The sequence below is a fragment of the Melitaea cinxia genome, chromosome Z (genome assembly GCF_905220565.1).
Source record: "Melitaea cinxia chromosome Z, ilMelCinx1.1, whole genome shotgun sequence".
NCBI lineage: Eukaryota > Metazoa > Arthropoda > Insecta > Lepidoptera > Nymphalidae > Melitaea > Melitaea cinxia.
This window is the reverse complement of record NC_059424.1, coordinates 1,170,024-1,195,799: the sequence shown is the minus strand read 5'-3', so window position 1 is coordinate 1,195,799 and position 25,776 is coordinate 1,170,024. Positions and strand designations below refer to the sequence as shown.

General features: G+C 33.8%; 2 protein-coding genes across 2 annotated transcripts in view; both read left to right on the top strand.

The window, feature by feature from the left end:
• The first annotated feature begins 6,866 nt into the window (after window positions 1-6,866).
• LOC123669066 (GIGYF family protein Gyf-like) lies at window positions 6,867-18,033 on the top strand. Its single transcript, XM_045602727.1, has 4 exons — window positions 6,867-6,981; window positions 12,267-12,669; window positions 13,834-13,966; window positions 17,953-18,033. The coding sequence occupies exons 2-4, from the start codon at window positions 12,320-12,322 to the stop codon at window positions 18,001-18,003; spliced, it is 534 nt and encodes a 177-aa protein (XP_045458683.1). The 5' UTR covers window positions 6,867-6,981; window positions 12,267-12,319; the 3' UTR covers window positions 18,004-18,033.
• A 905-nt stretch (window positions 18,034-18,938) lies between these two features.
• Window positions 18,939-25,776, top strand: part of LOC123669065 (GRB10-interacting GYF protein 2) — a 66,274-nt gene continuing 59,436 nt past the window's right edge. The window contains exon 1 of the mRNA XM_045602726.1: window positions 18,939-19,069. Coding sequence (XP_045458682.1) covers window positions 18,951-19,069 — 119 coding nt within the window. The 5' untranslated portion in view covers window positions 18,939-18,950. The remainder of the gene's footprint in view (window positions 19,070-25,776) is intronic.

Here is a 25,776-nt window from a genome sequence, read left to right as displayed (position 1 = left end):
CTTAAAGTACTTTTTACGAATAAAAAAATTAGCAGCTGCGCTTCTTCTCTATATAAACTTTAAGTGTGCGTAATTTCATACTCCTCCGTCTGCACAATTTTCGTAAAAAGGAATACAAAGTTTTTGCTTCACATATTAATATACCTTTAAATAGATAGAAGATGACAAACGTAATCAAAAGTATTCCAGAACATTGCTTGATTTTACCATAAGATGGCGTTAGACGCTATATTTATATTCCAATGGCATAAAGTTAAATAAATAAAAATTAATGTTTCTAAGCGCATAACTCGATAATGGCTCCACCAATTCGGCTAATTTATTTTTTGTATGTTACTTATGGTCCACGGAAGGTTTTTATACAAAAGAAAAATAGTAATAATAAAAAAATTAAAAGTTTAAAAAAAATAATTTTTATTAATAACTTTTGACAGAAGTCTATCCGGGCAGCGAGTCATTGATAAAAATAGAATAGAACTATGTAACGACAAACAGGCAAAACAAAAACGGGTTTTTACTTCGTTTTATTCCAATTTTTAGAGACATTAACAAAATTATGTAAATATATTATTGTTGCATATTTTCGCTATTAATATCAAACACTACTGCATGCTTCGTGATTTAATATTTCATAACTTCCCAGTAATTAGTAGTTTTAATTTGATAATCTATACAAATAAATAAAATTAAAGTTTCCGTTTGTAATATTAAAATAACCGTTTTTTACTATATGCATATATATGTATATACGGTACATATACCAAAATAACATTTTTTTACAAGTTTTGTCTATCCGTCTGTCTGTCTGATTGTTCCGGCTAATGTCTCAAATGGCTGGACCGATTTTGATGGGACTTTCACTGGCAGATAGCTGATGCAGTAAGGAGTAATTTATGCTACTTTTATTTAGAAATTTATTTATTTTATAACTTTGCGAACTGAACACTAACTTTTTTGCTAAATTCTACATAGTTATCTAAAAGTATAATTTTCCTAAGATTCTCGTAAACTTAAGTTAACAAGTTGCTTATTTAAAACCAAAAATTACAATTTTCCAAAATAATTTTTTCATCCCTATTTTATCCTATGCTATTATATAGCTCATGATTTCAAGTCTATGATGTGTTATATCCATTTTGTTATCAACAGTTTAAATAACAATTTTCACACGCATGTCATATATCAACTTCAGAAAATTAGACATTTATAGAGATTTTTACCTCTCAATATTATAAAATTAAGGAAATATATGATTACTGAAAAAAATTCTATATTTTTATATCTACCTCAAATATTTCTCTGTAATATACCATTAATTGAAATTTTAATTTGCTATACAATGAGTAAATAACTGTGTTTGCTAGCAAACGAAAAAAACCGACTACAATTACATCGACTAGTAATACAACATAACTAAACGAAAAAAATTAACAAATGCACTAGTTGTCACTACAATTTTCGAAGGTTGATTTCTCTGCGATTCCATCATCAGATCCTGGTTTCCTATCATGGTACCACCCTTGGAACAAAAAAAGATCCTTTCAACAAAAAAAAAAGATCCTTCCAACAAAAAAAGAATTATCAAAATCGGTTCATAAACGACGAAGTTATTCCCGAACATACATTTAAAAAAATATATATAGACGGTCGAATTGAGTAGCTTCCTTCTTTTTTGAAGTCGGTCAATAAAACCTGCATTAGGATCTGTATCATGTTGAGGGTCTAAAAACACAACACAAGCACAAATGCTGACCGTGAATACCATGGTTATGACCCATACATATATACAAATTTCGTCATGAGCAGGAATCACACCTGATCATCATCATCATCACAGCAGCCTTTTGCAGTCCACTACTGGACATAGGCCTCCACAAGTTCACGCCAAAAATGGCGTGAACTCATGTGTTTTGCTCATAGTCACCACGCTAGGCAGGCGGGTTGGTGACCGCAGGGCTGGCTTTGTCGCACCGAAGACGCTGCTGCCCGTCTTCGGCCTGTGTATTTCAAAGTCAGCAGTTGGATGGTTATCCCGCCATCGGTCGGCTTTTTAAGTTCCAAGGTAGTAGTGGAACTGTGTTATTCCTTAGTCGCCTTCTACGACACCCACAGGAAGAGAGGGGGTGGATATATTCTTAAACATCTCCTAATTTGGAACCATAAAGAGGTAGACTTGAAATTCCACTTGCAAGCGAGTTGCCGGCCTTTCCTCCGACCCTCCCAAGCCATTCTAGCTGCCTTACTCACTACAGAAATACAATACCATTTGAAAACTATATTATTTAGCTGTGATTTTTTCTAAAGATAGGGTATTTCCCCAATCAAGCTGCTCCAGATTTTGAGCAACAAATTTCTTGCATGCTCTACCTCCATACAAATGTCTACTAAAGAAATATCAATAACGACTAGTATCAGTAACGACTAATACCTTACATCTTCAAGGATTTTCATTGATATTCTTAACACAATTTTATGTATTTCATACTAAAGCATGAAATCAACATGATGCCAGGGAAATAACATGTAATTTATTTATTTATTATGATTACACCAACAGAAATTACAAGATTAATACAAAGAAAAAAATTACATTATGGATTAAATAAGTTTAATTGCATTTCTTTATAAAGGTAATCACAACATGCAATAATCAAATAGTAAATATTAAAAATAAATAAGAAATCACTAATCATAGTCAAATAGTGTTTCATATTTTATAGCTAGTGCTCCCGTGTAATAAATGGTATGAGAATAGAATTAATGAGGCTGACAGCTATATGCTTATCCACAGATCCTAAATATAATAATAAATAAATATCTACACAATATACACGGAACGGTCGTCTGTTCCTAAAGTAAGCCACTTAATGCTTGTGTTATAGGCAACAGCCGACTGATATAGCTACATATATTTTTTCTTTGATAAACAAATTTATAAATAATACATATATAAATCAATATTTATATTACACCCAGACTGAGGGGGGGAATCGAACCCACAACCGTCGAAGTAGAAAGCACTACAAACTGCGCCGATGGGCTAGTCCAAAAAAGGCTAACATTCTAAATTGAGCAGTCCATATGCAGGAATGGTACTAAGAAGCAGGCAGCATATCTCTCTTGAATCACAATTCAGATATAGACATTAGCATAGCTAGTCTTATGCCAAGTGAGCCACCAGGCAGTCACACATTTTTAAGGGCTTTATGAGCCTCCTCCCCACTTTTTGACTACACTAATGAGTGTTATTTGAAAATGTGAGAAAAATCTGACAAATTTAATAACATACTTATTTGGGACCTTGGAAGAAGTAGTAAATACGATTGCATGGTCAAATTGTCATGCTGTCTGTATTTGTCCATGCTACTAATGTTTTTAAAAATACGTTTTCTACCCCAATATTATATTTTAATGTAGGTATTGTATAAGACTAGGTTTCATCACTTCATCACTTCAGCCTATCGCAGTCCACTGCTGGACATAGGCCTCCCCAAGTTCGCGCCACACATCCCGGTCTTCCGTAATCAAGACTAGGTTTAAAAACTAATAATTCTCGTACTCAAGACCCAACAAAGTAATATTTTTAATAATGACATTTCTTTGTAAGTTTGTACAGACCACACAATGGACCACACTACCATAGGGCACAGATGTTACATAGTCAAAAGCAAATTATTGTTGGCCAAATATCTATTGAAAACAAAGATTGAAAAGGTATTTGGCCAAGAAATTAATAAATTAATATCTACTTCAAGGTAGCGGTACAAACCACAAGTGTAATAGTTTCAATAAACATAAATTACAAAAAGGTAATGGAAATTTTTCTTCGTAAAATAACCATGTAACTTTTAAAAACATCTACATAGTTTTAACTGCTTTTTCATTGTTTTTTGCTTTGTCCTTAACCCTCAATCTTAAATTATAATTTGGCCTATTGTAATAAAATTATAATATACTATGAACTAGAATAAATTGTAATGATACTATTGATTTAATTGTATTGGAGAAATAAATATATAATTAAAAAGCGTGTGTGTGTGTAATTCACATACGGCAGAAATGTAACTTTTATAAGTAGCCTACGAGAGATACTTTTCACCGAAAATATAAAATACTGTATAAAGTATAAAATAGTCACTCTTAAGCTTGCTGAAGCCTAGACTAGTCGTGGGTGATCTTAACGTGAAGCATCTAATGTGGGGATCTCGCGTCATCATTCCGGCTGGAAGTTGACTGCTTGATCATAGTGAAAGGTTTGGTTAGGTTAGGGGGCTGTGGGACCGGGAGCGCTGACCGATATACTAACTGCGTCAACAGCTGGACGTCCTGGTCATATATCACCTCTGTGGGAAGCTGTTGGTCAGCTTCTCACAGAGGTGAGAGCAAGACGTACCTGTCTACCCTCTCCTTGATGACGAGGGTAACAAAAGATATTCCGCCAGTGACAGGGCCGAGATCCTGGCGGAATATATTGAGAAGCAGTTTTCTCCGAATCGCCTAATTATAACGGATAGGAACGTCGTCCACCATCACGTGGCAGTCCATCAAACCGTGGAACGATTCCTGTCCGACCCTACTCCGATGCTCCAGGGAGAAAAGCTCATCTCCCTGTCTGAGCTACGGAGGGTAGTTGCCCGCTTACCCGAGTGGAAAGCACCGGAGAGCGACGGGATCTCTACTGCCGTAGTGATGCCGCTGCCTATGGAATGCTTCGCAACGCTCACGAGGACATTCAATGGGATACTTTAGATCGGACACTTCCCCGAGGCGTGGAAGACCGAAAAAGTCATCGTCCTACCCAAACCAGGAAAGGATTGCAGACACCCGAAGAGCTATCCCTACTACCTACCTACGCTACTCCCGCATATCACCAAGCTGTTTGTTGAGCGTCTACTGCTGCGGAGACTTGTGCCACACTTGTCCATACGCAAGGAGCAGTTTGGCTTTTACAGCAGTCATTCGACGACGCTTCAGCGGACACTTGGCTAGTGAGCTGAACATCCGGCACTGCACGGTCGGGGTCTTTCTCGACACGGAGAAGGCCTTCGACCGTGTAATGCATGCCAGCCTCCTGGCCAAGATTAGCGAGATGACAGCACCGCCTGCATATGTGCGAGTGGCGGCGTCATTTTTGGTAGGCTGAAGTTTCTCCGGCTCGGTGATAGGTGAGGAATCCCACCCTCACTCCATCCGAGCTGGAGTACCCCAAGCTGCAAGCAAGCTGTCTGTCACCACAAATCGTTGCCATCAACAGTATACAGCATCTACTGGACCTACTACCGGAGTGGCTTGATAAGTTGAGGATGGCCGTTAACATCGAGTAGATGGCCGTCCTAGCTCCGCTCTATGTTCACCTCAATATTTCCATTTATAACAAAACTGCTGGTCTACCATGCCTACGTCCGCACGCGCTCGACGTATGCAGCCTGACCTGGAGTGCTATTCTGTAAGAACATTTTCGTGTCTCGACAGCGGAATCCGCGGTGAGATATCAAATTCGTATTCATTAAAACTCGACAGTCCCGTAGCGCCTCACTTGTGAGTGCGGCGACGAGTCGAACCCTGTTGCGTGAGAACGTTGACATTTTAATAGTATGAATTCAGTATTCTGTAAGGGGATTTACCGCTTCACACATCACAATGCGACACTTGATTTGACACTTGACTTCATGCACATATTCTAAAATAAAGTCATAAGAAAAGAATATCGATAAAATAAACACAGCTCTAAATTGCCGCTCTTCGATTCGACACTCACTTCACATCGCTTGTGCGTACGGAATGTTTACAGAATTCTAAACCAAGGTGAAGTGGGTTCGCTTTCGAAGTGAGCGCTGTCACTCAGGTGAAGCTCGATATCGAAATTGTTATTTACAGAATAGCCCTGCTGGTACGCACTCTGTTCTACGAGACAGGCCAGAGGGCTATAGGTCCAGCAAAATCGCAGCTTGCGTCTGTTAGTAGGGGCTCCAAGGTACGTTAGAAACGGCTTCATACATCGAGACACTAGGACCATGGAGGAGTATGTTCGTAACCTAGCGCGCACAGTGTTCACTCGGCGTGGACCAAGGTGTATGCGTACACCTCCACGGAATTACCCCGCTTCTCTCAAGACCCGTTGGATGTACAATACCTCGTGAGCTCCTGCGGCAGATACAGCAGAGTCCTAACGCTGGTGACAGTCGCGAGGAGGAGAACGACGCAAGGGAGACTGCTTAATTATTAACCGAGAAAACCAAAATTAACCGTGGAAACATTTAGTCTATAGGGTAGCGCTCAGTTGGTGGGCGTATCCTCGGCTCATCGAAGCAAAAAGAACGCACCCGGCAGTGGGTACTGCCGATGAAAATAAGCCCGGGTAGGCAGGCATAGCCTGAAAACTCGTACCCAGATGGTTTTTCGGACCTGCCAGGACGATCCACACACACTCGTAATAATCTCTCACCATTGAAATTGGACTTAGTTTTATGACCTGTATATAAGATCGTGGTTATCCACGATTAGTGAGACGGGCTCTTATTGACTCGTCTACCGCGGAGTTGAATTCAACTTCAGATTATTTTGATCTACGCATATGTCACGATCTCATAAGTATTTTAAACAATATTTATCTAATTTATAAACATAACTTTTCAAAGGGTTTTAATGCTCAATCTCAATCAAATTTAATTTGCAATGAGTTGTGTACTTTTTGTATGTGCACAACTTGCAGGGAAATAAAATTTTTTTAAACACGAAGTAATCATTCAATTACTGTAACAAAATGTCAAGTATTAGGTAAAATCTTAAGTTTATACAAAACAGCAACCACTGTCAATGCACATTTAAAGGCTGTCAATGGTTGGTAGCATTGATTGTTTATGGTTTCAATTTGTGCTGCATGCGTTGACGTTCTTCTTCAATACATTTTGGTCGGCCATATTTCCTTGCTGTCGTGCGTGGTGCGTGTGTCTATTATTGAATCACTTCTCAACACCTTGGGTAATTATGATCTTTTATCATGATATGAATTATTTCCTCTCAAAGTATTAGTTAACGTAATTCAAACGCGTGACTATGAAAAAACGCATTGATATAAAGAATTAGTTCCTACCTGCCACCTTGACTCTTGGAGTCTTGGATTATGTGTTTCAATCTGTTGAAATCGTAGTAAGCACGAGGCGCTTGCGATGGTAGTGCAATGCGTGCTATGTCATCACAGATATATACAAATCGAAGTAATACAAATGTGTATATATATAATTTATGCTGTGTATTTTCTCATAATTTATTTGGTTTGCGGGTATGTGTAAATACTGAACGTAAAAATTCTTTGTGTTATATTAGTTCTACTCTATTATTAAACCTATGCATTCGAATATCGAACAAAATCAAAGAGGAACGTAGAAAATTACCGAGTATACTGATTACGGAGTGTTCGAACCTAACAAGCTCGTAAGTAATATTATATTTCTAATAAGATCGACAAAAAACCGCGAGAAAAAGTTACTATTTTGTTTATTAGTGAGTTCTTGTTATAAGGTAAAGAAATATTTTGCACCAGTGAGAATAGTGGGTAATTTTTTTATAGCTAAGTGATAATTTTTACAAAGTTAAGGTTATTTTTACAAAATTTTGTAACTAATAATATTTAACAAAACAAAAAGCTGTGCTTTGTATCTGCATCACTTACTCAACAGAATATAAACAGATAATCATCACTGAGAAGGAATTAAAACTGATATTGATAACAGATTGGATGGGATTATTTATTATTAAAGTTTAGTGAATTATTATTATGATAACACTATATCAGTGACAAAAGGACAGATGAAGTGACCTAGATGGCAAGATTTGTAAAACATATCGCACATAATGTTGAGTGAAGTTATTTTTGTTACTAATATTGTTTTGTTTTTGAAGGTTTTTAATTTATTTACACATAGCAACTACTAATGGCTGGTTTCAATGATCTGTCTGTTTCTGATTTTGCCTGCTAGCGATAGATTTCCGACACAATTTGTACGGAGATTACGTCGAAATTCTATCTCTCAATAAGCAGATTCAGAAATGAATACAAATTAGGTCAGTAATTAAATTTTTCATGATGCTTTTCAAATGTTTGAACACTAACAATCACACATTTTATTTTACATGAATCTACTAACATATATATGGATTATTTGCATTTTTTTATATTTAAGTGAGTGCATTGCGAAACTTTATGCATATGTTACAAATATTTTCCATCGATATGCTTAGCTAAACTAATTCTAGCTATATACTTAATTAGGCTATTTTTACATACCAATGATAAATAAAATAAATTTAAATTTTGTTGAAGATTCATTATGTTAGTATTATAAACATGTTGGGGAAATTAACAATCAAATTACTGATAAGGTTTAAATACGTTTTTTAATAATGATTTCTATCAGATGAAATTAATTAAATTTATGTGAAACTAATGAATAAGACATACTTGATTACTGTAAAGTTACATATGCCCTCTGTAAACTAATGATGCACTGGTGTTCAAAAATTTGCACAATTGTCAATGTTATAATTATAATATAAAATAAATACAAAATTTTCTAAAAATTTATTGTAACTAATGTTATTATGATCCAAATACTAATAATAATTTAAAAAAAAAAAAATGAAAAGTGTTCCCAGCAGTGGAATAATACAGGCTCGTGATAGTGATTGCTAAGTTATAGGATTCAAATTAGTTTCCGTCTAGAGATTTTAGAACTATAAAGTAATGATAAAAAATGCTTCATTACTTGTGATAGCCATCTGTCACTATAGTCATAGGTTACTGTTGTTTACTGTTGAAATTTTAGGCCATCAAAAGAAATTGTTAATATAATTTGTTGATTGTTTTATTTAGAAAACAGCAATCGACTATAATTTTAATAATATTTCATAACAATTATATATGAATGGCTGTGGAAAGTTATCTGACTTAGATTTTCCGACAATAACTTAAAATGATTTGATGGAACACATCTTTTTAAAACATAAAAAATACAATATACAAAACACTGAGTATTTTATCAATGTGAAATAATTATTGCAATGCTGATATAAGGCATTTTATATGTTTACGTTTGTCATCTAATTCGTATAACAAAAATATAATTGTGTTTGCAGGCAAACGAAAAAACTGACTCCAATTATATCGACAAATAATACAACGTAGGTAGACGGAAAAATAGTCAAGTAAATACGCATTATCAAAGACTCCAAAAGTTGTAATCAGATCTCGATGAAATTTAAATGTGACCACATGATAAACACCGGCTTTTAATTAAATTAAAAATCATTAAAATCAGTACACCCAGTAAAGAGTTATGTTTTTGAGAGTTTCCCCTCGATTTCTCTGGGATTCCATCATCAGATCCTGGTTTCCTTATCATGGTACCAAAACTAAGGATATCTCCTTTCCAACAAAAAAAAAAAACAAATCAAAATCAGTTCATAAACAACGGAGTTATCCTCGAACAGAGTAACCTCCTTTTTTTTGAAGTCGGTTAAAAAGAGCATCATACTGAATTGAAACTGACAGTAGCGGATTGAAATCAGTCTACTTCTTCTTAAAATGAAAAAAAATATTAAACAAAATTGTGAGGAATATTTCAAAATAATGTTAATAAGTGTTGAATTAAAAGGATAAATCGAATGACTAATAAAATTAATTTGAACATTTTTTAATATAATTGTGGGTAGCACAAAAATAAAGTCATACAAATTAAAATTAATTTGCTTTGATAAATATATATTTGCTGAAAGTTTAAAAATTAAATAATTGCTTTGCGAATTTCAAATTATTTTTGAATAATTGTTTATTTTTATGACATTGTACCTGTTTATTGTTTTAAATTTTTATATTACGATTGTTTTTGTTACTATAATTTTGGTTATGTTTGGTGTGTTTGTCAGGTAATATATATCAGATAATATATTTATGTGTTTTTATTCTTCTATTAATCATCATTATTTATAACTGTATTAGTTATATACTCGCAGGCGTCTGTAGCTTCTCTTTCCCTCTGTGTCATTGCGTGATCTTATATAGCCTACAATCTACCTAGAATTACCAAAATTCACAGACATATAACAAAAATTATTTTTGTTATTCAGCATTCAAAATTCATGGGATTTTGGGTAGATTGAATGCTATATAATTAGGTCCAATAAGTTTCATTTACAATGTATAATTCGTTTATAGCATGTGTTCCCCTATGTTATTACGTGAAGTTATATAGCCTACAATTTTCCTGTATTCAAACACTTTCTCGTTCAGAAAGAATTTTTGAAGTTGGTTGGATCCTGGGATCGAAGTCCAAACGAACAAACTTTTCTTTTAAATATATTTGTGTCCAAATGTAAACTGTACGAATTTTTAGAAAGTAAATTTGATGTATCATTTTGAAAACTTAGGAATATAACGTCTATGTAAGGATGTTGCGTAAATAAACATCTTCTACACATGTGGGTAGTTGTAGAAGTGTAACTTTTTTTTAAAAGATGTTATATATATATAGAAAACTTTTTAAGTAGGCAGTTCTTTGACGTTCAAGTAAGTAATAGAAAGACTCGCAAAAGCGCCGTAGTTAAGTAATTGTCGCGAAGTTTTACGTAGCGTTGGTTTTGTTTGTATTCGATCTATTTTTATTTTATAGACTGCAATCTTTTAATTTTAATAGTTTAATAATTTTTTATTACTTACAACGAGTCCCAAGTAATCTTTACAAATACCTTTTACTGAGTATGACTAAAATTGAGTGCTTACAAAATCAAAAACAAGTTTTTTAGTTATTAAATAATGAAATCGTTACTATAATCAACAAAATTTCAAACTGTTTATATAGATCTAGTAATTATAATTTGGCTTTCGGTTGTCTGATTTACAAGGTTCGTCGGTGTATTAGTCTTGTCAGATAAAGCTTACTCAGTTTGATACAGTAAACCATATTCTATTCCTTTATTAAAATCGTTAACTCAGGACTTGTATTAATAGCAATTAGAGTATAAAAAGCGGTCACCAACCCGCCTGCCCAGCGTGATGACAGGGCAAAACACATGAGTTCACGACATTTTTGGCGCGAACTCGTGGAGATCTATGTCCAGCAGTGGACTGCGATAGGCTGAACTGATGATGATGATGATTGATGAGAGTATAAAAATAATGATTTAGTTGGTCAAGTCAGTGTAAATACTGGACAAAAGCGTATTCTTATAAATATGATAATATTTTTATGCCATCAGCCTAGTTATTATAATTTTAGTAACATAACATTGACATCAGATTTTTTTTTAAGTTTATGGGTAAACATCAAAACGTTCAAGCAAATGATCGATCAAAATGAAAAACTATATTTTAGATGTAGGGTAGATCGTATTCAAACCCGCAATCCGTTATCGATCAACTCGGCCGTAAATAATAATATCGGAATGTATATGAATCGGGTTAGGTTGTGTATGAGTTGGTGGGCTTTGATTTCTTTTCACATACTCATATGTACAGACGAACTGACGAATACGTGGATGGTAATACAAAGCGAAGCTGTTGTAGTCCAGCGGTACTAGTCTACCCGCCTGTAAATGTATGAAAAGTTCTCCCCATTTATACGGGTGTCGCTTTTCATTTCGACGTAGTCTTTTTGCCTTTGTTCCGAGATGTTTATTTAATTTGAATCCGTCGTAACGGCTTGTACTTCCTGGTATTTTTAGGCGCTGAGAGCGATCTCTATAATGACACGATTGTTTTCTTACACTGAAGTGTTAAGACGTGTCAATCCGTATAGGAATAGAATAATATTTTATTTTATATCTTATTTATTGATTTAATGCTAGAAAAATTTTATATATGTAATCAATCCTATAATTTTTCTAGCTTTAAATCAATAAATAAAAAATAAAATATTATCCTATTATTATAATATTAACTAAAAAAACCTAAAAAAAAATATATAAAATATCAAAATATAAATATACATATGGAAATATAAGTGTTATGAAAATACGTATTTATTTGTTTATTATTTTATTTAATAAATTTGAATAATGAGTCGTTGTGTTGTTATTGCTAGGCGTAATTTAAGGACTATTCATGTGAAAGCTCACCCGGGCGGGCGGGAGTACAGCTCCACGATGGGCTTAAAGAAATTTGAGTCTCGCCGGAACATTCGACTCGAGCGGACGTTCCGCAGAGCTTAACTATTTAACTTTTGAAAACTAATTAGTGCGTCGTATTCTAAATTCGCGTAAATTGTTTGCAGTTGCCGCTGCACCAGTTATCATTTATCCTCACAGTTTTGAGAAGAATAGAGAAATGGGTGACCGTAATAATCCCATTAAGTTTGGTCCCGAGTGGCTCCGTAATCTTGCACGCGAGCGTAGTGCTGGTGGTAGATCGAACACAACCCCCAACGCGTCCAGAACCGGAAACTCAACGGCCAGACCAACGGGATCCCAGGGTCCGGGGTCAGGCTCTAATACATCAGGACCCGGAGCACCGGGGGGCACAGGTTCGCCTGGCCCCGCGACGTCCGTCAGTCCCCCAACCGTTGGCTCGACAGCATCAGGCGGAAGCTCGACACCAATACCCGGTACTTCGTCTGGAACAAACACAAGAAACACAAATAACAACCCAGTGCCAAAAGTTCAGCTCGCAAAATTGAGGTAAAGTTTCTTAAAGTTATAGAAAACATAATTCAAACCTTTTCAATATCTCATGTGTGGGGGTGGGTATTAGAAAAAAAAAATACAAACAAATTAAACATAATTTAGTGTTATAAAAATGAGTGTCACATTTTAATGACGAGAAGTTATTTAAGTATTTTTTATTTATTTTGTAAAAAATAACTGTTACAAATATACTTTTATTGAAGGTAAAAAAAAAAAATCGTTGAAAGCAATTAAGTACTATTCCCAATTGAACTTTATTGATATATTCAACTGTACTACTATTCAAAGCTTCGATTCAATAGAACGGTAATAACTTGATTGTTGAAAATATAGTTCTCGAATAATATCTTCAACTTCGCGTAATTACATAGAAACTAATCACTAATTTTTTTTTTCTTTTCGAACTCAATAAAAACATAATTTCGTAATTATACATGAAATTAAATTGAATTCATATTGAAATATCTATTTTCATTGCCGGTTTCGATTGTTGATTTCAGCTGACGTAGATTTAAACATTTTATAATAATTGTGTTTGCAGGCAAACGAAGAAAAACCGACTTCAATTATATCGACAAGTAATACAACGTAGGTAGACGAAAAAATTGTCAAATAAATACGCATTATCAAAGATTACTCCAAAAGTTGTAATCAGATCTCGATGAAATTTATATGTGACACACATGATAAACATCGGCTTTCAATTAAATTAAAAATCATTAAAATCGGTACACCCAGTGAAGAGTTATGCGGATTTTTGATAGTTTCCCTCGATTTCTCTGGGATTCCATCATCAGATCCTGGTTTCCTTATGGTACCAAACTAGGGATATCTCCTTTCCAACAAAAAAAAAAAAGAATTATCAAAATCGGTTCATAAACGACGGAGTTATCCCCAAACATACATAATATATATACATACGGTCAAATTGAGTAACATCCTTTTTTTGAAGTCGGTTACAAAGAAAGAGCAGGTTATTTACGCTTCAGCCTGTAAGATGCCACTACTGGGCATAGGTCTCTTTCCCCATATAGGAGAAGGATCAGAGCTTAATCCACCACGCTGCGCCAATGCGGGTTGGTGGATATATTCAATATTATGAGTAACGATATGAGCGGGTTATTTAAATGAAATTAATTTTGAATTTCAATTTTGAAGGTACGGCAGAGAGGAAATGCTCGCGCTGTACGATAGAAGCGTCGAGGCACCAGAGGAGTTGAGAGGTTTCGAATTGATATACCAGCCGCGAGGAAAACTGCCCGTCGCGCTTAACACGTTTGAGGAGGAAATGGTAAGCTATGTTATTTGTATTTTTTTTAAAAATGCTATTAGTGTAGCAAACCAGCGGACGACCCACCTGATGGTAAGCGGTTGTAGACGTCTGCAACATAAGAAGCATCGCAAGCCCCTTGTCGACCCTATCCTCGATCACCACCAGGAGCTGTGGCCACCTTATTCACCACAAGAACACTTGTGAGTAGCATTGTTTAGTGGTGCTCTTCTGTAAGGTCGAGTACTTTCCCAGTCGGGCTGCTCCAGATTTTAAGCAGCCTTATTTCGATGAGCAAATAATTAACTCGTTTAGGCTAAGACATTTCGGCTATTTAAAGTAATTTGATTAAATATGGTTTTATCAAAAATCTGAATATAGGAAGATTTTTTGTCGGAATCTACGTTCCGAATTGGTGTTCCCGTTCCCTTTAACCCATTAAAGGCCGCCGTACTCAATTGAGTACAGCTATATTCCTGACCATAAATTACACATCTCGAAAAATTTACGTAGATTCCATTATCATCTCACGTCATCATAATATTGTTCAAGTGTATCAATAAATATTACGCGGGTAGTACGACTTTTTTTTTATTAAAAAATATCAATAGAAATTGTGTCACCGAAACATTTTGGGAGTGAGTAAATGATTTGACATTTTCTAAAGTAATTAGTGCTTCTAACTTGCTTTTTTTTTATTTCATAGGTATAAAGTACATTTTGAACTAAATTTTAAAAAATAATATTATTAATTATTTGGTACTAATATAAAACTAAGATCAGATAAATTTTACTGTACTCAATTGAGTACAGTGACCATATTATTATTATTAAGCCATTTATTTATCCTTAAAATACAATAAATAATTTTGTGAGTAAATCATGCAAAGGTAGTTAGTTATTCTTTCTCTTTTAAGGACCTCTTTTCGAGTAAAGGCCTCCTCCATTTCACTCCAAAGTTTTCTATCTTTGGCTTTTGACGTCCAATTTTCTCCTGCTATCTTTTTAATTTTTTTATCTTTTTAACTAACAGTGACCATATATATAACAAAAAAACCTTTTTTTTTTTTTCAAATTCATTGCAATGAATAAAAAGAAATTTACGGTTTAACAAAGCTATAATTGACTTCAAGGAGCTATTGAAGCCATTTTACAGGATAGTGATGTTCAGAAATATAACTTTGCTATCATACCACCTGATCCCTGCGCGTTGAACGAAGAAGACTCTGATAAGGATATGATGACGTGTTTCAATACTACAGGACTTACCTGGTGGTACTTTTGAAATATTTAGACGTCGAGAGGATAGTGGCAGCAAAGATACTATATACAACGACAGTGATAATGAACTGGTACCGTTATCTCTTCGATTTTGACCGTGGAAAATAGCAGTCACCTACTTGTGATCCCTTCGGCTCTCGCATAGTCAAAATTTTATTAGCAAAACTACATTGCATCTTAGGTAATCGTGAAGTTATTTTGAAAACTTTTTTTCAGAAGGTCTTACTTGAATCGAAAAACTTAGGCTACCGAGTACGGGAACAATACGAAAAAATAAAATTAAAATATTTCCTCTTACTAGCACAAAATAAATGAAAAAGCAGAAACGTACCACTTTTGACTTAGTTTTGACGAGAAATTAAAGAATTTTATTGGTAAGGTGGAAAGATATGGTTATAAAGTACGACAGCATCGAACCGCTAAGTTACGTAAAACGGTAGTGTCGAATAATGAAGGAAAAGCCTCGTTTATTTCAAACATTCAACAAAAATATGAGAGGTGTGGACTGTGTGTGTTCTGTACCACTCTTAGAGTGCGTTGGCAAGGCAAGAAGCGTCTAAAAACACTTTGTATCGAAAGAGCGTGTTTCGAAAATTTTCATACGTAGGTCAGTGTACTCAATTGAGTACACCCCTGTAATTTCGTGAAAAATACTATTTTTATTATTTTTTCTTCTTTTTAGTGTTCCTTTGTTCCCATTCAATAAGAAAATAAAAATAATTTCAAAAAAGTATGTGTACTTTTTTTTGATCTCTATTAATGGGTTAACTATAATTAATTTATTAAAAACAAATATTATTTTAATTTATAAAATGACGATCATCACACGACAATCGTCGACGTGTCAGTCACAGCGTGATTTTCTCTATTATTGAATTAAGATATGAGCTGCATTATAGCTATATTTTAAAAAACCGATTTGATACTTTGGTATTTTTTTTAAATATTATATATATAAATTTCGTGTCACGATGTATCAAATTTTATAAGCATCTCTAATTTGCTGTCTCAATTGGACCCGGTAGGTGGCGCTGCTATCGATATGTAAGCTACAGGACAACGTCTGCCGGGTCTGCTACTACTACTATATATATATATATATATATATATATATATATATATATATATATATATATATATATATATATATATATATATAAAGGAATATATTCCTTTGAATTTGTATATTTGTATAGTACCTTTTTTATAACAGTAGTAATATGTATTGTTTTATAAAGAGATTTAGACACTTCATAATAGTCACAACATATAAAAGAAATATTTAATTTTATTTTTATTTATAGGAATTGGTAAATAGCTTTAAATGTCGTTTCTTTGTTTTTTTCAGGTAGGTTAAGGGTTTTTATAATTAATTTTGTATCATAATGTATAAAGAAAAATTGTATAATATAATCTTTGTTTTTTCAGAGCAACACATTGTATTATTTTCCAATTTCAATTTTAAGTAATCAACTAATCTCTTATAAAACGACATTTTTAGTAAAATATGAATAATAAAAACTTGGAAAAATTGCGATTCACGATCGCATTATTAGCAGCATCAGATAAAAAAAACCAATGTGATCTGCATAACAACATCGAAGACACAGTGCTAAAGTTTTTATAAAGCTAATAAATAAAGTTCCAAATTGTAACGAAATTGACATGGTGCTTACTGACCAATATCCTCGACTAAACTCAAAATAATTTAAAGATTTTTGAAATGAAAAATCAATTACCCTGATTTTTCAGTGCAGTAAATTCAACATTTTTAAATGGTCTCAATGAAAGATTAAACCAAACACTTGTAAATAAGATAAGATGCAAAATAAATGAAAAACCAAATACTAAAGCATGGAATACCATTGCTCATAACTGTGTGGATAGATATAATAACACACTGTCACAGGATTCGCTCCGAGATATCTATTAGACGGTACAGATCTTTTATTCATACCAAATGAAATAAAAAAAAAAAAATGCAGATGACGATTAAAGATAAAAAAATAGCATTTGAACGATCTGTTAAGTCACATATATATAATAAGATGATATTTGATAAATATAGAACACATCACAAGTTTAATGAAGGTGAAATGGTATGTCGAAAATGGGCACAAATTAAATAAAAAAAAAAAAACTAGATGAATTAAGGATTGGTCCTTTTAAAATAAATAAAAAAATATCAGATTCAGTATATGAGGTTAATACAGGTCATAAAAAATTAGAGTCAAATTTATTTCACATTACTAAAGTTATTCCTGTACCTGCTGAAGAAGACAGTGGCGAAATGTCGGAGGAAATTTTCTAACCGAGGGGGGAGATGTAAAGGAATATATTCCTTTGAGTTTATATATTTGTATAGTACCTTTTTTATAGCAGTAATAATATGTATTGTTTTATAAAGAGATTTTGGACACTTCATAATAGTCACATATAAAAGAAATATTTAATTTTAATTTCATGTATAGGAATTGGTAAATAGCTTTAAATGTCGTTTCTTTGTTTTTTCAGGTAGGTTAAGGGTTTTTATAATTAATTTTGTATCATAATGTATAAAGAAAAATTGTATAATAAAATCTTTGTTTTTTCAGAGCAACACATTGTATAATTTTCCAATTCCAATTTTAAAAGTAATCAACTAATGTCTTATATATAAATTTCGTGTCACGATGTATCAAATTTTGTAAGCATCTCTAATTTGCTGTCTCAATTGGACCCGGTAGGTGGCGCTGCTATCGATATGTAAGCTACAGGACGTCTGCCGGGTCAGCTAGTACTAATATATATATATATATATATATATTATTTTTTTATAAAATACCATTATATAAATATTACTTTTGTACTGTTTTATTTTTATAAGTGTAAATTGAAACTCTTAGGGAACAACGATTTGGTTTATAGTTTATTAACAATCAAACACAATTCCTGAAACTGTTGTTGACAATCTTATTGGTAAATGGATGTGTCGGTAAGTGCAGTAGCACTGAACATATTTGGGCAAGTTTGAAGTTTTTGACGCTTACAGACCCACGTAAGTTTATTTTTGACAATTATTTGGCGCAGAGGCCTTTTCCCTTTCGTGCCTCATCTACGCTTCGGCCTGTAATATCCCACTACTGGGCATAGGCCTCTTTCCCCATGTTGGAAAGGATCAGAGCTTAATCCACCATGCTGCTCCGATGCGGGTTGGCGGATATATATACTAAGACTAACGATCGCTATCAGGCGTAGATCATAACAACCGGGACCGACGGCTTAACGTGCTCTCCGAGGCACGGTGGGGAGACGCACAAGAACTGCACAAACACCCAGACCACGGCAAACACCTGAATGGCCAATACAAATTTTTATCATGTGCGGGGATCGATCCCGCAACCGCCAGCGCAACACGCACAATCCATGACTGTAACCGTTGCGCCGACGCGGCGTCACGGTTCGTCGTCGTCATAAAGCATGTAAATACGTGACTGACGGCAGTTAGCCCTATTTTTATAAACATGTTGTAAAGTTTCTTAATAGTTGGTACGAAATTTTTCATCTCAGCTTAGCAGCATAACCAATTAGATAATAGATTTTATATTCGTCCTTAATTTGTCTAAATTTAGAAAATTTTCTGCCAAATTTGTCTACGTTGTGGCATATTTTCAAAAATATTATTAGCCCAATCCGTATTGATACAGTAATTATTTCGCAGCGCGGCGGGCCTCCTATCGGTGCAATGCCACAAGAGCGTTTCGGCATAGGGAGGGGGGTGGGCCGTGGGGCGATCCCTAGCGAACCAAGAGGGAAGTCTCGTATGCCGTTTGTACGTCATCCGACAGGCCTCACGTCGGGAAGGTAAGGAATTTACATATATTTACAGATATTTACGGATGTTTTCAGATATTTATGGATTTAATTATAGTTAACTAAAATTGATAGATATTTGTATAAAATAGGATGTAGTTTAAAAAAAGTATCGAAGGTATTTTATACTACCAAAAATATTTGTAGAATTTTACTTTTTTGTTTATGTGTGACTTTGTCAACAGACAATTCTAATATTTTTACTTCATCTTATATTGTTAAACGAGCGATTCTTGTATATATATATATTATATATATATATATATATATATATATATATATATATATTTATATATTCTATACATATAATAAAATGGTAGGAAAGTCAAAACCGTACATTGAATATTTTTTTTAAAGAATACTTGGGGTGTGATTTACAATCGATGCCAAAAATATAGTTTTTAGAAATAATCTGAATGTCGGAAACAGTTCCAAGGATTCGTTTTATCCCTGTTTTTAGGCAATGAAAAAATGTCTACAATATAATTAGAATACGAAGGTAAATTTCGCACTTGTCAATATTGTTGTGATAGCTCAGGTGGGAAATCAGCCAGTCGCGATGGACCGAAAAACCACGGTTCAAATCCTCAAATTTCCAGATCGATTATTATTTTTCCTTTTTTTTTTTTTTTTCTAATTGCACTCGATATTCTTTATTTAAATAGCCAGCTCATATTTTTTATTATTATGTTGGTAAAATCGAAAAATAATATTCATGTTTTATCAATATGTAATTCGTATTTAAAAATATGATTTCCAAAACACACGATTTACTAAAAATACCGAGCTAAGCTCGGTCACCCAGGTACTGTATCTTAAATGAAGAGTCACGCGAAGTTATCCCTCTGAAATATTCGAATTGATTTTCTAGCACGAAGTATTATACCAGATCGAAGACACTACAAATGTAGTTCAGTAAAGATCAGTAGATAGAAGTATAACTTCTAGCATAGAAGTGTAGAAGTAAGAAATTACTTCTGCACTGGAAATTAAGTCATTAATATTCTGAATTTACAATATTTGACATCTCTATAGTATATCGATGTCCAGAGAATTTAATGCTATATAATTTATTTCCAAAATAGCATAAGGAATAGCGTAAACGTTCAAATATTACGGTAGAATAATTAAATACAATTTAATACCACAAACTCCGTCCTACAGAACATCGTGCACTACCAATTATTTATATTTTGTTTGAAAACGCGCTTTAGATGAATTTCGAAACGTGATACATATTAGTTCACGTACTGCATAGGAACTTCGTGATTAAAAAACTTTATTCTGTCTATTTGCAAATATATATATTAAAGTTGTATTAATAAAAGGTGTAGTTAATCGATTAAGATGATTTTTGTAATTATATCTTAGTGGATTTGATTTTTATTACCCACATGTTCCTAAGATTGGCAATTTTATGACTGTGTTATAGGTAACAGGCGAGTAATGTGAATTAGTAAAAAATGATAAGATGTGCATATGCAAGTTATATAACTTATATACATACATACACTTTTTACACCCACGCCGCGCGTAATATGAACGCAAAACCAGGTGCAATTTGGTACATGAAGCGGGGTCATTGCTAATTATTTGCCAGTTAGGTAGATTTTTATTTTTTATTTACTAGAGACTTATTTAGTTTCATTTGAATAAAATATACCAAAACCGAAAACTCCGTTGTCCCATTCTTTAACCGACTTCAAAAAAAGGGGAGGTAACAATTCGACTGTATATATATATATATATACACGGTGGTGATTCTTATTTTAATCGAAAGCCGATGTTTTTCATGTGGTCACATTTAAATTTTATCGAGATCTGATTACATCTTTTGTACTTGACTAATTTTTCGTCTACCTACGTTGTATTACTTGTCGATATAATCGAAGTCGTTTTTTTTTTCGTTTGCCTGCAAACACAATTATTCTAATACACTAGCCGTACGCTGCACGTTTTGCTACGCTTTTTTTTTTTGGTCTTTCCAAATCGGAAATCTTTGTAGGCTCATGCACAACTCTTTGCTGAAGATCATGTCATGACCAAATGCATAGTTTACGATTCTATAAAGGACATACAGAAAAAAACATTCATTTTTATATACATGATTATTTTATCGAAAAATGACAATAGGGTAGTCCGAGAAGCTATTCGAACACAAACATCGCATTAAAAGCAATGCTCATATTCACAATATACATCCGATTTCATTCAGGGATATTCAATGAAATATATGCAAGGGAATATTTTAATGAGAAACTTGTAACGAGAAATATCACATATCTCGAAAATTAAATCTTTTGTTGTCGAGGAAAATGTACTATCGTCTATCACTTGGCGAGTTACGATTCTGTCTCGATTCTATTCTATATTATCATAACGTGTATTTTTACAAAAGTGCTTGCTGCTCTTTCTTGCCGATTTTTCGAATTAAGTACACGAATAAAGCTATGAATCGTAATTGCCCCGAAATAACTTAGACGCTGAAAGGGATAAAGAAATGTTTTTAAAAATACTACGTGCTGTTTGCCTAAACATTTAGCTTTTTAGCGTAACAAAATACTTTATCTTGAAAATTATCAAATGCGTCTTGCGTGTTAGACCAGGGTCGATAAGTTTTGAGACAGAGAAAAAAAAACGACATGATGAAACCCATTTAAAAAAGTAAGAGAATATAACAAAAATAAAAGGAAAAATAATTTACTGGGGATTTGAGGTCGGAAAAGGGGGAAACGGGATAGATTTTAAGTTAAAACGGTGAAGTAACGGTTTATCACGATTTCCAAGTTGTAGGGAATAAGAAGATCTGTCAACTTTTTTGTTATTGAGATTTATGTAATAAAAAAAATATCTATAACAGTCGAATTATTCTAAAATATAATATCGTTCAATTGGTAACAATACTAGATGGTTTGTTTCCATTTAAGATTTAGTAATGTGAAAATGGTACCATACTAATGTGGGATAGTGGTTGCACCAAGGAGGACAGAGGGATGGACTGAAAGATAGGGGTGGAGAGCGGTACTTGGTATTATCCACACGTCGATTTCTATGTTTAATCTTTTGTCTGAACTATTTGTGAACGCTCCAATGTTGGAAAACAATGTATAATTCTAAGAATTGCTGAAAAAATAATCAATCACTAATCTTAGGTTTCAAAGTTCATTTTGAAACACGTTTTCACGACGTTTTCTTTACGGCCAAGCAACAAATGATTTTGAATGACAAATAAATCCTTTACAAATCACTGATACCTATGCAGATTGAAATTTTTGACAGGCGTCTAAATATCATTAGATTATCTGAGGTCGTCGTAATAAAAATAGACGCGCTTTATGGCTTAACAAAGGAATGAAAAATTTCCACTAGTCCTCTTGTACATAATTTTACCCCAAGTACTATCTATTATATAAATATCTTTTATAATCGTATTTTTGGTTTCTCTTATGTATATTTGTCTTTCGGTTTCTGAATAGTCTTTTTCAATATTTGCTAATATTTTATTAGATTATGTTTATTATAAAGACTACGAAAGTTTTCTGCTATATATCTTACAAAGATGACAGTTTCTATTTCTCTGGATAAAATATAGTATATGTCATTCAGTGATAATTTAGTATTTTACTAATTAACGAATTTTCAAAACGAAAAATCCAGTCTTTCCATTTCGATCCGATATTTTTTGTATCTCGTAGTTAGCGCTTTGTCGACGCGCGTTGACTGTCACAAGTGGTCACGATTTAAGTAATTGAGCCGTTTAATCTCGTTCGATTTAAAATGTGTGTCCAAGCGTAGTTATAGCTCAACTTAGTTATGTAACTACAAAGGACCGGCTGGCTTATTTAGTTCTCGTTTTTTAATGTGAATAGACGAAAATATATTAATTTATTTCAAACGATTCGAACATATTATGTAGAGATGTGAAATGAAGTTGTTTTTGCTTTTTCGGTCACATGGAAAACTGTCCTACTCCAAATCTCTTTAATTTGTTGCTAAGCTTCAATCATCCTTAAATGTCGGTAATTTAGCATGGTTGTAGTTGACAAATTAGTCATCAGATATGATGGTACCAATGATGTTTGATTTTTCGGCGATCAGAAAAAAAAATATATTTAGGTATAACAAAACCCTTTTTTGGGTCGTTGTATTCTGGGTCTTGCCCAAATGCTAAATCTTTTTTGGGTCGTTGTATTCTGGGTCTTGCCCAAATGCTCAATCTTTTTTGGGTCGTTGTATTCTGGGTCTTGCCCAAATCAATTTAATAAATTTAACGATTTAAAGATTGTTTCAGTTAAGTAGAACGTATCGGAATTCGTAAGTTATGGTAATTTACCAAAAAAACACGTAACGATTTCCTCCGCCACGAAACACGTTTATTTACACACGCTATCTCACTTTATATATTCATTGGTGTATTCCAATATGGCGTTTTTCGTCAGTTATTTTTATTCATGGTAAAATCATGCCCATATGATAATATGGACATGATTTTCCAACTCCAAAGAAAATTAAAAAAAACTTCTTTTAAACATTTCGAAGATTAAAAACAATTCATCAGTCAACTTCTTCATTAAATTATTTTGATATGTTGATCACTTTTTATGTATGGTTTTTATTTGTTAATGTCATAAGGTATTTGTAAATACACTTCTTAAATGTAATTAGATTATTTTCTTCTTAATTGTATTAGATTAATTAGAATTAGATGTGTCACAATAATTGTGTTTGCAGGCAAACGAAGAAAAACCGACTTCAATTATATCGACAAGTAATAAAACGTAGGTAGACGAAAAAATAGTCAAGTAAATACGCATTATCAAAGATTACTCCAAAAGTTGTAATCAGATCTCGATTAAATTTAAATGTGACCACATGATTAAACATCGGCTTTCAGTTAAACTAAAAATTATTAAAATTGGTACACCCAGTAAAAAGTTATGCGGATTTTCGAGAGTTTCCCTCGATTTCTCCGGGATCCCATCATCAGATCCTGGTTTCCTTATCATGGTACCAAACTAGGGATATCTTCTTTCCAACGAAAAAAGAATTATCAAAATCAAAATCGGTTCATAAACGACGGAGTTATCCCCGAACATACATAATATATATATATATACGGTTAAAAACAAGTGTAAGTCCTTAGAGTACTATAAATCATCTAAAATTTCTAATAGTGAAAATTTTACTCCCGCTGACAGTCAAAACAACTTGCACCTGTTAACGTGGGGGTTAGTTAATTCATTTTTATCAGAGAATCGAAATATTGATTTAAAGGGGAAACAACATGCTAACATTGTTAATGATCCAACAAGCGGACATTGTTTGTGTACTAATTGATCTGATACGTTCGTAATTTTAAATGCGAATGCTGGAACTTGGATGGGTAGAACTTGGATGGGTGGAAGTTGGAAGTGTGGTTACACAATTACGTCAGAAGGGCAGAAGGAATTTCGATCAAATACCGACTGAAAAGCATACGGCCACGTTTTATTCAGGAAAAACGTAAACAACTTAAACTTTGCCATCGGGCAAATGATCTCGCGAATGGAGTCGCAGGAAACAGGTAGTTAAATACTAGTATTACTACGTTTCTTTTTTTGTTGACAAATGGGAAACCACCTAATGGATACACCACGGCCGGGAGCCGAGCTTATGTCAGAATCGTACCAACCTAAACCCCTGGAATGTTCCTTCGACACGCCTGGGCGGAATCACGGGCTATTGCATTGCTGCGATCCAGATCAGACTGCATCCCGCCAGTCGCGGTTAGCAACATTCCGAGAGGCTCCATCGAACACCAAGATGACTCCCTCCTCGGGACCGTGCAAGGCTGACGATAAACCCCCGATCTATCGTCTACATGAGTTCACGTTATTTTTGGCGTAAACTTGTGGAGGCCTATGTCCAGCAGTGGACTGTATAGGCTGTAATGATAATGACTATCGTCTACTGCTCCTGGCGAGTGTGGAGAAATTCCTCCACGGTACTACCTCACCGCGCTGCCTATGAGCCCATTTAAAAACTTGACCCGCGGCAACATCAAAATTGACTTCAGCCATGTAAATACGGTCGCCACAGCCATCGGCAGCTAGATAACTGTCGCTGGCCTTGCTCAGGGTAGCCATGTCCAATGAAAGTCGACTAATACTGGGGTAGACATAGCCCTTACACTGTTGAATACGCTCTCAGCGCACCGATGCGCTTCGAGTTTTTTGTCTAACTTTCTTTATTTTTCATTCCGTAAAACCTTCTTCAAAGTAAAAAAATGTCTTTCTCTGGACTAAGTAATAAATTTAGCGATTCATTTTTATTTTTATAGATTACTTTTAATTACTTTTCGAGCCTCAACGAAATGTTTATAATTAAAAATATTGTGTTTAAAGTAATCCGATTAATTGCAGGTTATCCTAAAAAAAAAAAATATGAATAATTTTACTACATCAACCGATGTCTCGTGAAGATCCGTGAATAAAATATCTAAGCTTTATTTAATTTGCAAGAGAGAGGAATTGTTTGTTTTGCTAAACGTGGATTAGTTGTGCTTATAATAACACAAAGGCTATTTATTGTTTCGGAATAATAATTTATACATAATATTAATATTAAATGAAATATCTATGAAGTTGAACTAGTTTAGCAACATTTTTGATATGGAATATTATATTAGATCCTATTTGGATAAAGAAATTTTTCATTAT